This window comes from Pistacia vera, unplaced genomic scaffold, assembly GCF_008641045.1.
Source record: "Pistacia vera cultivar Batoury unplaced genomic scaffold, PisVer_v2 Contig267, whole genome shotgun sequence".
Taxonomy (NCBI): Eukaryota; Viridiplantae; Streptophyta; class Magnoliopsida; order Sapindales; family Anacardiaceae; genus Pistacia; species Pistacia vera.
In genome coordinates, this window is record NW_022196076.1 from 394483 (window position 1) to 406175 (window position 11693).

Below are 11693 nucleotides of genomic sequence, written 5' to 3' on the forward strand. Positions count from 1 at the left end.
AGTGGAAGTTTTTGTGTTTTCTTCTTCAATATTGTTCCTTTTCTTTCTGCACCTGTAGGTTTCCCAGTGAGTCTTTGCACAAGCTCTCGGAAATTTGCTACGTCGGTCTTTATGATTTGTGGTGCAAATATGTGAATTATGCGAATCTTGGGTTTGAATTTGTGGGAAGTTTTGTGCATGGGGAGCTGATCAGAAGAGGATGAAGGATGCAGAGTTGAGAGTATCATCATGTTTTGGTCTTCCATGGCATTAATAAAGTGGAAAGGAATAGAAGGGGTGAGACTTGAGATGAGGAAGAAAAGCATATATAATTGAGGGTTAAATAGATGAGATGTAGAATTAAAAATTATAATGAAAGGAAACTGTCCTTTGGAAGTTAGATTAATTGGATAATCATACTCTCTCACAAGAGTCAAATGAAGCAACCTAGCTGTATGCCTTGATGCAATTTATTTATTGCATATTGTGGTTATTATATACTATGATAGAGATTATCTGAATTGATTTAAATTTAACTTGTCATGAATCATGATAACCCAGTGTTATTAAAAGTATATCTATCTCATTGCAATAAAATTGTACAATAATGAATTACAAGTGTACTTATAAGATAATTGACTTCATTTGCCCAAAAATAAGCAGCAAGAGCTGCAGTTTGACTTTACAAGTTTAAGTTTGACATATTCATTGCGAGATCCATGGAAATTCTTCTTCTCCAAATTGTACATGTTTCNATATTGTGGTTATTATATACTATGATAGAGATTATCTGAATTGATTTAAATTTAACCCAATGTTATTAAAAGTATATCTATCTCATTGCAATAAAATTGTACAATAATGAATTACAAGTGTACTTATAAGATAATTGACTTCATTTGCCCAAAAATAAGCAGCAAGAGCTGCAGTTTGACTTTACAAGTTTAAGTTTAATTAATTTAAGTTATGGTGGTATGGCATATTCATTGCGAGATCCATGGAAATTCTTCTTCTCCAAATTGTACATGTTTCGCATTTATACAACTTATTAACCAAATTAAAAAGTTTCAACTTGCACAAATTATCCTTATGCTCAACAAATATTATTACTTTCTTCTTTATTTATATTCAAAAAATGTTAAGAGTCAGATATTGGAATCAGAAGATCGTCTAATCAAATAAAACATTATGAAAAAAATTAAACCATAAGAGGAATTGGGAAGTCATAGATGTATTCATAAGTTGGCTTTTCGGTTTAAGGAAGTAGTAAAAGCAGATTGGAAACGATGGATCCATCTCATGTTCATATATACTTCATACATGCTAATTAATGTCCAGTTATATATATCATCTATAAATAAAAGTAGGGCAACCGGCAATTGGGTGGTGATGGGACTTGAGAAATGGTGAAGGTGAGAAGTGAAATCATATGTTGGAGTCTTGAAAAGGCCATTAATTAAAGTGCCCACGTTGTTGTGAAGTTAGCATCCAAATCAAATCATATGTGCTGTTGATTACTCAACAAATATATTATAATCTCTGTATAAATAAATAAATAAAACCTTACAATTAAGAATGCTCTAATTTCACGTTGCCTACAAGCAACCAAAAAATATCGCTTAAAAATTTACATACATATTAACAAGCACACCAATCTCCTAATATTTGTGTATGCCCAGCTGCCTCCTAATTAATTATTAAGACGCAGTTGGATGATCTTGATTTGGTGATTTTGAAGAAGGCGATGGCTCTCCACCTGGAGGCAAGTCTTGGAGAGCAGCAAGCATCCTTCGAATACTAACGGAGCGAGCTGGTTTGAAACTATGAGATCTCTTGTAATTGGATTTGGAGAAGATGTTTGATGATTTAGAAAGGATGAGATAAACCAAAGCTTGAACAATTGCGAACATCAACACCTTAATCAACATCTCCGCAAACCCACCTTCAACTATCATCATCTTCACCTTGAAATTGAATGAGTCTCTGAGTTGTCTCTGCTGACAATTAGAAATTATGCGATTTTGTGTTAACAAACCACATGAAAGTATATCCTTATATAGAGATTGGGAAATGAAGCCTATCCAGATTCAAACTTGGAACACAGACAGAAATTCCCACGATATTCACGTTATGTTTACGTGTATATAAATTAGATAATGACTTCACAGAAGTTTCCATATGGAGGACTGGGTCAACTTTGACTTGAGTTGTTTGCTGAAAGTTGGTTAAAATTGAATGCTTACTGCTCTGGCTCTATATCTGAAGAACAATTGTTTTTGTTTAATTCGTGCAGAAAAAGTTTCCTTTAAAGATTACTTGAACAAAACAATTTGGTGTTTCATATTCTTATCTAATTGGAGGATGTGGCGCCACATCACCTGTCTGTGTCTGTTTGTGCTACTTGATTTAATTTAATTTTAAACATGGGTTTTTATCACAAAGCAAGCACGTATCTATCATCCTGCTTTTATTATATGCAAATGACAAACACCATTTCGGGCCAAAAAAACTGTTGGTTTCGAGATGGAACAGGGACTTGGTTTCTGAAAATTAGATGGGCATGAGTTAGCAGTTGTAAATCTGAAATACTGGAGGAAACAGATACAATGAAATAGCAACATTTTAGAGTTGAACAAACTTTCTTATTTGAGCTTACAAAATCCCAGCTTGTTAATCGTGGAGAAGAGAACAACTCACAACACAATCACAGCTTGTTTAATTTATTTGTAGTAGCAGAATGATGATACGATGCAGATTCAAACTTGATTTATGTATCGCCTGCAATCAGATTCTAACAAGCTGAATTTAGCATTTAAAAATAAATAAATATAACAAGTATGTAGTAAAATGAAGCTGACCTGGAATTAATTGGAATCTGCAAAGAGGGCAGGAGGAATGGTGGGAAAGCCAAGGGAGGATGCAATGAGAATGGTAAAGGTGTTTGCAAGGGAGTTGTTTGGCTTCTGAATCAACAAAAAACTCATCTTTACAAATAACACACAACTCTTGTGACAAACAATCTGATATTACCACACTTGTAATTGATGAGTGCCAAGCATCGGTCACTGAATTGGATGCAGTATCACTAGTGCTACTATCATCACAATCGAAATCGTAATCGGCGAAAAGGAAGTCGAAATGGGAATTAGAGATAAGATTTGGAGGGGAATCCATGTGTTCGAGAGAGAGGGAGTGGCAGTGGGGGCAGGGGAATGAGATAGTAGGAGAAGAAGAGGAGGTGGAGGAGAAAAGGAGGGTGACGCTCATATCACATTGGTGACACCAACAAGTGAGTCTGTCGGTGGCGGAGGCGGAGGCGGAGGCGGTAGATGACATTTCGGTAGATGGTAAGTGAATGGCCAAGTCTCTTGTTGAAGAATGGAGGATGGCCATGTGGGGTTGGGGGTTGGGTTTGTTATATCTTTTGATTTTTTGTTTTGCTTCGTTTGGTGGTGTCCATTGTCATTTGTCAGTTGTGTCAAAAAAACATTAAACAATTATATTTTATTTATAAAGTATCGAAAGCTAACATCGAACTGTCGCTTTGGCCGAGTGTGTGCCTGCTAAGTACATGGGGTTTCCCCGCGAGAGTTCGAATCTCTCAGGCGACGCTTCATTTTTACCATTTGATTTTTTTTTTTATTCACCTTCCTCTACTGCTCGGACTCACAGTAAGGCTCTCCCACTCTCTCTTAACACCGATAACAAATAGATCATTTTCAGCAGAAGGTTGATCCAGGTGAGTTTTTACTTTTTATTGTTAATCCTTCCTGAAATTTCCTTTCCTGTTGCTTATGGGGAAGAATTTATTAACAATTTTATTGAGATAAGATGATACCTATAGGTTTATTACTATCCTAGATTATTACTTTCTGAGTTCTTACTGTCGTATATTGTTTTCAATGAAATATTGCTTTATTGTTATTGCCTTCCTGTATTTTTGGTTGAGTAAATCTTGTAGCTTTTTCATAGTTAAGGTCTTAAAAGGCCAGCTTTCCTAATAGTATTGTCAGCAGTGTTTTGTGGCCACTATTGGTATTAGGAACACTGATTCTAAGATTTATCTTTTGTTTTCTATATTGCTTATGCATTTGAATATCTACAATAATTTCAAACGTTTTTGCTTTTGTTATACATAGCAAATGGATGGCAACTACCTCTACTGTTATGTCTTCATTTGCATTGTTAATTTGGCAAAGCATGTTTAAATGCATTAGATCATGTTAAACTTACAAAACATGTACCAATGCTTCACCAATTTTTCATGTCAAACTTCCTGTCTATGATACACACTAATGTGTTCTTCATATCTGTAAATTTTCTGCTCTGTTTCATTTTTGTTTGTATAAAGTTAATCAAAAGTGATACACATTAGCATATGTTCTTGGGAACTAAAGTTTACTTTGGATATAAAATGTAATTTCTTAGTTTCCTAAATTGTGTGCTGGTGATGTTCTTTTGTAAATCATTTAATTTTCAGATATCTTAAATAATACGTCACTGCTAAGTGAAGTACCTGTAATTATGGAGAACAAAGAATATGAGAGTTCCTCTAAGCATCGCAAAACAATTTCAAAGTTGTGGGATGTCTTTCTGAAGATCCCAGCAGAGCATGATGAAGATTCAAAGGCTATGTGTACATATTGTCGGAAAGTTTTTTCTGCTAAATCTAATAATGGTACTTCTCATTTATTGCGTCACATGAGTTCATGCCCTAAACGTGATAATAGTAATGTAAAATATACAACTTCACATGGCACATTGATTGATGCATCTACATCCTCGGGGAATCATGAATATGATTTAGGTGAGATGCGTAAAGCAATTGCAATGATGATTGTTATTGATAAGCAAAATTCAGATTGGTTGCGGATATGGGTTTCAAACGTGTAATGGCTGTTGCATGTCCCAAGTTTGAGATGATGAGTAGGCAGACCATTAAAAAGGAGATCATATCAATTTATATGAAAGAGAGAGAGAAAGTCCGGGAGCCGTTGACAACATGTCCAGGTCGAATTTGTTTGACATCTGCTACATGGAAATCTATTTCAGATGATTGTTATAGTTGTGTCACTGCTCACTTTATCGACCATGAGTGGAGATTATAGAAGAGGATTCTGTGGTTCAAACTTATACCGCCTTCATATGATAGTTTATCCACAGGAGATGAGATAGCTTTGTGTATGGTTCAATGGGATATTGAACATAAAGTTTTTTGCATTGCATGGGACAATTTGTCAACCACTGATCAGGTTGCTCTCATGCTGAGGTCTCGTCTTGATGCAAAGAAGAACCTTCCTTGTAATGGTGCATTTTCTCATGTGGGTTGTTGTGCTCACGTTATGAATGTAATTGTGCAAACTGGTTTTGATCTCATTAGTGTCATCATTGGAAAACTTCGTCTTGCTGTTAAGTATGTGAAGCAATCCCCTATAGGAAGAAGAATTTTTATATAATTGCTAAAAATTTGAATTTGGATATCAGGAAAAAGTTGTGCCTTGATTGTCCTACCCAGTGGAATACTGTATATCACATGCTAGAAGTTGCTGCTCATTATAAGAATGCATTTATATATATAGGGGAATGGGATAAAAGCTTCATGTAGAACCTATCAGAAGATGAGTGGGAAAAAGTGAATCTCTTGTGCAAATTCTTGAATGTCTTTTATGAGGTAACAAATATGTTTACTGAAACAAGATTTCCGACCTCTAATGTATATTTCAAGGGTGTCTGGAAGATTCATAATTTCTTGCTGGATGCAATAAGAGGCCCAGAAAATTTTATGACTGGTATGGTCAAGGAGATGCAGTTAGAATTTAGCAAATACTGGTCAGAGTATAACTTGATCTTGTCATGTGCTGCAATCTTGGATCCACGATACAAGGTTAAGTTTATTGAGTACTGTTATACCAAACTTTATGGCATTGATGCACAACGATATGTTGGGAAAATTGTTGGCACTCTTTACAGTTTGTTTGATGAATACATGCAAAATTCTGTCTGCTCTTCTTGTGCTACCGGGATATCTGTTGTTGCCACTAATATCTCCGATGTTAAAGATGAGTTTGAAGATTATAAAACTTTTCAAAGTACAAGATTTCAGACACAGGAGGAGAAATCTCAGCTAGATCTTTATTTAGAACAACAAAGCTATGATCTAAATAGTGAAGTAGATGTCTTAAGAGTACTGGAGTTCATGCTCAATGAGATACCCAGAGCTATCAAGAATGGCACGAGACATTTTGACCATTCCGGTCTCCACAATTGATTCTGGGAGTGCATTTAGTATGGGTGGTCGAGTAATAATTCCGTATCAAAGCTCACTAAAACCAAAGACAATAAGAGCCTTGGTTTGCCTTCAAGATTGGGTGGAGGCTTCTGACAGAACAAGTAAGTTGGACTTTTTTGGTTGTAAAATTCTGATTTTTAGTATTCAGTGCATAATCGTTTGTTTTTATAATTTTGCGTAGGGAAGTTAGGCAATTTGAAAAGTAAAATTGAAGATGATAGCTCCAGTTCCAGCAGTGATGAGGATGATGATTAGGTAGTTTGAAATAGGTGAATTGTTCAATAATTTTAGATCCCAGACATGTTGCTTAAATTTGGTGTATGACGACAGTTCTAATGTCATGGCTTTTTGTGTTTTATTGCGGGTGTGGTATGCGCTTCTTGTTATAAATAGGATGAGCATTTTTGTGAAGTTGTTTGGCAATCAAACATAAAATTTCAAAAAAAGGGAACTTTTCTCTTATTTGAAATTAAAGCTTGGCATAGCAAGAGGACATAAACACGATACAATTAAGAAGAAGCTTCAGCATTAGCAATCTTGGAAGCCTCAAGATCAGCAGCTTTCTTGAGAAAATTCTGGTCACCATCCTCAAGAGCCATCTGAATAGGGCAAGATCCTAAGCCATCAGCAATAGCAAGCAAAATCTTTTTCATCTCAGACCTGAACTCTGCAACATCAACACTTCCACTGCTATCCAAATCAAACTTGTCAAAAATGGAATCATAAAGTTGTGTCAGTTGTTCAGGAGGAGTGGCCACATCGACGCCGAAGTGGGTCTCGATGAGGCGCATAGATTCAAAAGCCTTGCGTAGTTCAGAGCGTGATAAAACCCCATCGTTGTTGAGATCTAAACTTGCAAATGCCTCATCAACACTCTTCTTGAATTGCTCATCGTCACTCACAAAAGCCCTCACTGTTGATCCGTCAATTATCACCACACCCATTCTTCCAATCTTTCTCTCGCTCTCTCTGATACTGGATTAGTTTGTTTTTTGTGTAGCTTTAAGGAAGATAAATATGATATTATTATTACGCAAGTGGCAGCAAGATAAGAGAAAGCGTACATTTGAGGCTTTGGCTTTGCTTTTACCCGGTCTTCGTGTCATCATGTCCTCACTCCTCACGTGTTGTTTTTTTATGTTTTGAAGAATAAAGAAGATGGATTTGCATTTATTCAATTTATTAGATTAAGCAAATATAATAAAAACAAAAAGGGTAAATAAGGAGACTTACTGTCCAATAAATGAAAAATCAAGTGCAGTTATCCCCATATAAAATTGGGTAGACCTATATTTCAGAATGATAAGAGAAATTAAGAAATTGGTATAGTATAAAAACTCAATTTCTCGACAAAAAGTAGAAGAAAAACAATGGTGCAATGATACGTGCCAACCAGCTTCAATGGTATTTGTTCAAAGAACCTGCTGATATCCGGATTTGAGATGAGCTTAATTCATCAGGTTATTCCACTTCATAGCTTGAACTCATGAACGCAATCACAAAGACAAGGATGTCGTAAATGCATGTAGCTTAAGGCCAAAATATAGCTTTGTTGAGTAAATTAAATTAATTGTTACAGAGTGATATAAATTAATGATTAAAGCTCTCTCTCTAGTCTCTATATATACCTTGTTTCTTTTTCTGAATCTTAGCGATATTGGTCGGCTTCCATTATTTGCTTTAATTTTATCTTAAAACAGACTTTGTGGTAAAGTGGCAGGCATATATTCAATTTCTTTTCTTTGTGATTATGATGGAATTTGACAACTTTCTTTCTCTTTAACCCTTCCTCTCAAATTTCAAACATACCATAGAATCAAAACTAAAAGATTAGTAATTAATTTCTTGCTAATGTTACATTATAAATCTGAAAACTTACGCCCCACACACAAAAAGGTTTACCAACTAATTAAACACCCAAAATTTCTCACTACCAAATAAACGTAATTATATGTCATACACCCCTCCTGCCAGAATCGGATTTGGTCAAAGATCTTAACCTTACTAAGAAATTAACTTTTGAGTTTGACCTCTTCTTCCCTCCATTCTTTCCTGGCGACGAATCCCAATTCTCCGGCGATCCTACTACCAACACACTCTCTGGAGATCTTACTACCATCATATCATCACAATCTATGACCTCTCGCTGAGTCCCACCTCCTCCTAAAATCTTAGTTTGCATTGCTGTTACTACCTCCTTCATTGCCATGTCAACATCACCTCTGTTTCTCAATAAAATCTCCCCAATCTGAGCTGGTGTCAGGGCTCCACCCGACCTTATGAAACTCTCCACCACATCAAACAATCCATGACAATCCACTCCAAGATAGTTCTTGGCTAGCACCTTGAACGCATGCACCCCGCATGTCCCAAGGCTTACATGCATGTCCATTCTCCCCCATCTAACTAGCGCCGGATCCACATTCTCTCTATGATTTGTGGTGAATACTATTATCTTCTCTTCTCCACAGCATGACCATAGACCATCAGTGAAATTTAACAACCCTGAAAGTGTAACCCTTCCATTCTTTTCTCCATCGTCATATCGCGACTCCGTGTGCTTTTTTGACGGGTGTGAATGTGATCTTTTCTTCGACATTCTGTCCGCTGTTAGATCAACCGAGCAGTCTATATCTTCGATTACAATGATTGAACGGTTTGTAGTTTGTATAAGCAATGCTCTCAGCTCTGAATTGTCTGTAACTTTGGTGAGCTCAAGATCATATACGTCATAGCAAAGGTAGTTAGCCATGGCAGCAATTAAACTTGATTTTCCGGATCCTGGCACCCCATAAAGCAAATAACCACGTTTCCAAGGGCGTCCAACTCTGTGGTAAAACTCTTTTCCATTAGAAAACGCGGTTAAATCGTCCATTATCTGCTTCTTGAGTTCAGGTTCAAGTGCTAAGGTTTGGAAAGTAGAAGGGTGACGAAATGGAACAGAAACCCACCCTGACTCGTAGGAGGCATGGCCATTGTTAGTAAAGAGTCTTCTCTCACGAGAGACACGCTCAAAGTCTTCAGCACGTGAAGTAACGTGATGAAGATAGGGAGATAAAAGGGTTTGGCGATGTCGCTTTGGTAGTTTGAGAGTGAAGCTACGTTTTTCTTCTAAGGAGTCTTGGACAGTGTCGACATGGTGAGTCCAGGAGAGAGTATGGCCATTGAAAGAGTCATGAACAGTGTGATTGGGCGCAACGGTGAAAGAAATGTTTTTGGAGGATTTAGAGCGAGAAAGAGTGAGGCGGCGACACTGAGAAGCTGAGTTGAGGGAGTTGAGGTAGAGGTTGACGTGGCGGTAGAGATCATTGACGTCGACACCACAGTAGCCATTGAACTCGGGGATCTCAAAGTAGGAGTAGGGAGTAAAGAGATCTTGGAGAGATTCATAGAAGGAGTTGAGAAGAGAAAGAAGTTGTGAAGGTAAAATGTTTTGGAGGACAGTGAGAAGACCCAAGAATGACCACAATTGAGATAATATCTCCATTTGATGATGATGGAAGTGAATTGTGAATTTGTCTTTGTCTATGTATTGAGTTATATAAGGGAGAAATGGAGAAATTAAGAAGATATATAATAAGATGACAAAGTGAAGTAGTGTGGTTTGGTGTAGCAAATTAAAGACTGAAAAAAGATAAAGGTAAAGTAGATGAAGATGACTAGTCCTCTTTTGCTTTTCGTCTTTTGTCTGTTCGTATAGTTGCTGTTATATACTCTCCACTTTCAAAGTAAAATAAATCCACACCCAATTATATATTCTATAGCGTGGAAAGCACATATATATGAGCTTAATATACATACATATATACGCTAGCTTAGACTGAGAGATATATTAATTTTCAAGGTAATTAGTGAATGTGGAACTTTGAACTATATATATATATACACACATAAATGAGAATTACAAGAGAAATATAACATATATATTTGTATGTTAGATTTTAGAATGCAATATAATGTGAAATCATGGTTAGGCGCTGATGATCTAGTAGAAAAGGAGATGGAGGTGGAGGTGGCGAAATTAAAGAATGGGCGCGCATGCATCCACATAAGCAACCACACGAGACACCCATGGCTTTTGCTTTTATGTAATGACCCTAAATTTGCTTTTGTTTCTTTTGCTTTATCTTTTTCCTATTCTAAATTGAAATTGAGGTTTTCAAGGTCGACAGAGAATGTTCTTCTCCATAATTATACTCATCATCACATCATCATCTTCTGTGTAAATTATAAATATCATCTCATTAATCATATTAATTGATTTGCCCTACTAATACACACTTTCCATCGACTCAACATTTCATCTCTTATTTATATTTCCCTAATTTTATTATTATTATATATATTTATGCTCTTTTCCTTTCTTTAACCTTCTATACTCTTCATATATATAAGATATATATGTATGATACTGAATAGCGATGGCCTGATGGGTGGATGGACGTTGGAGATGATAATATTCGATGCATATATATATCCTCGCAATTAATTTTCTCAACTTTACAGGAGGGAAGTGTTGCTTTTAAAACAAAGTTTCATTTACAATTTGATCTTTTACGAAAAATATATTCCTCTAAATTGAATTCTTTTGATGAAAAAAGCGGTGGTAAGCTTGGTGTGGGGGTTGAGAAAGATGAAAATGATCTGGTGGTGCGTGGCTGTGGTGGATAACCCTAGCTTTTTCGTAGTTTTTAGCGAGCAAAAATGGTTGAAATTTGATGAAAAGGAAAAGAAAAAGAAGAAACTAAAGTGAAGAGAAAGAAAATAGTTTTTGGTTTGTGGTTGACATGAAAAGGCACGAAGCATAAGGTATATGATATAATTAATGAAGGCAGGCATAAATGTAGAGTTTGGGAGAAAGTTCATGAATATATTCATTCCGTCTACTACAAGAATAAGGAATAAATCCATTTGTGTAGAATGTCAAAAATGGATCAGTACAGATGAAGGGTTAGCTTGAGCTTTCCATGCAGCTGATCAATTAACGTAGTAGTAATAAATATTTGTTAATTAGCAAAATTGATTATACAGAAGCAACGTTAAATATTTCAACTGTCAGTCAAATGAAATGCAAGCATGGGTTTCGACAGGAGTCTTGTGGGATAAGTTAGTTTCGACATAATTCTTATAAATAAATGGATAAAATTAAAAAAAAAGCAGGTAGCAGAAGGAGAATCGATTCTACTTTAACTGCTTAAGCTTCTCCTTTTCATGTTGCAGAGAGATTAAAAAAGAAAGCCACCAAAGATGCTTTACTCTTTAGAGGGACCAGGCGGAGGGAGACGATTATCAAATGAATGCTGAGAAGTATATTTTCCATTTACATTAACAACAGTTAAATACAAAACTGAGATAAGAACTCTTGGTTGAGATCCTACAATATAGTGCGGTTGGAAACTAATTTCTAAACCTAAGGAACAACAAG

At 36.0% G+C, this 11693-nt stretch overlaps 5 protein-coding genes across 6 annotated transcripts; 1 reads left to right on the top strand and 4 right to left on the bottom strand.

The window, feature by feature from the left end:
- Positions 1–1493: 1493 nt before the first annotated feature.
- LOC116133225 lies at positions 1494–2021 on the bottom strand. The gene has a single exon (XM_031418919.1). It carries the CDS (start codon positions 1935–1937, stop codon positions 1677–1679), a length of 261 nt encoding a protein of 86 aa, XP_031274779.1. The 5' UTR covers positions 1938–2021; the 3' UTR covers positions 1494–1676.
- Positions 2022–2060: 39 nt separating this feature from the next.
- Positions 2061–3377, bottom strand: LOC116133226 (RING-H2 finger protein ATL17-like). Its single transcript, XM_031418920.1, has 2 exons — positions 2838–3377; positions 2061–2757 (listed from the first exon to the last, which is right to left on the bottom strand). The coding sequence occupies exons 1-2, from the start codon at positions 3370–3372 to the stop codon at positions 2747–2749; spliced, it is 546 nt and encodes a 181-aa protein (XP_031274780.1). The 5' UTR covers positions 3373–3377; the 3' UTR covers positions 2061–2746.
- A 214-nt stretch (positions 3378–3591) lies between these two features.
- LOC116133259 (zinc finger BED domain-containing protein RICESLEEPER 1-like) lies at positions 3592–6627 on the top strand. Of its 2 annotated transcripts, none has more exons than XM_031418966.1 (2): positions 3592–3718; positions 4460–6627. In XM_031418966.1, exon 2 carries the CDS (start codon positions 5660–5662, stop codon positions 6245–6247), a length of 588 nt encoding a protein of 195 aa, XP_031274826.1. In that variant the 5' UTR covers positions 3592–3718; positions 4460–5659; the 3' UTR covers positions 6248–6627. The 2 variants fall into 2 exon arrangements, with proteins under 2 accessions (XP_031274826.1, XP_031274827.1); XM_031418967.1 differs by having other exon boundaries at positions 4841–6627.
- A 71-nt stretch (positions 6628–6698) lies between these two features.
- Positions 6699–7313, bottom strand: LOC116133260. The gene has a single exon (XM_031418969.1). It carries the CDS (start codon positions 7210–7212, stop codon positions 6778–6780), a length of 435 nt encoding a protein of 144 aa, XP_031274829.1. The 5' UTR covers positions 7213–7313; the 3' UTR covers positions 6699–6777.
- Positions 7314–8222: 909 nt separating this feature from the next.
- LOC116133245 (AAA-ATPase At5g57480-like) lies at positions 8223–9820 on the bottom strand. Its single transcript, XM_031418954.1, has one exon. The coding sequence runs from the start codon at positions 9753–9755 to the stop codon at positions 8223–8225; it is 1533 nt and encodes a 510-aa protein (XP_031274814.1). The 5' UTR covers positions 9756–9820.
- Between the last annotated feature and the right edge of the window lie 1873 nt (positions 9821–11693).

Excerpts from the sequence above, each read along its gene's own strand:
- LOC116133225 (XM_031418919.1), bottom strand. The coding sequence starts at position 1,937 with ATGATGATAGTTGAAGGTGGGTTTGCGGAGATGTTGATTAAGGTGTTG.
- LOC116133226 (XM_031418920.1), bottom strand. The coding sequence starts at position 3,372 with ATGGCCATCCTCCATTCTTCAACAAGAGACTTGGCCATTCACTTACCA.
- LOC116133259 (XM_031418966.1), top strand. The coding sequence starts at position 5,660 with ATGTTTACTGAAACAAGATTTCCGACCTCTAATGTATATTTCAAGGGT.
- LOC116133260 (XM_031418969.1), bottom strand. The coding sequence starts at position 7,212 with ATGGGTGTGGTGATAATTGACGGATCAACAGTGAGGGCTTTTGTGAGT.
- LOC116133245 (XM_031418954.1), bottom strand. The coding sequence starts at position 9,755 with ATGGAGATATTATCTCAATTGTGGTCATTCTTGGGTCTTCTCACTGTC.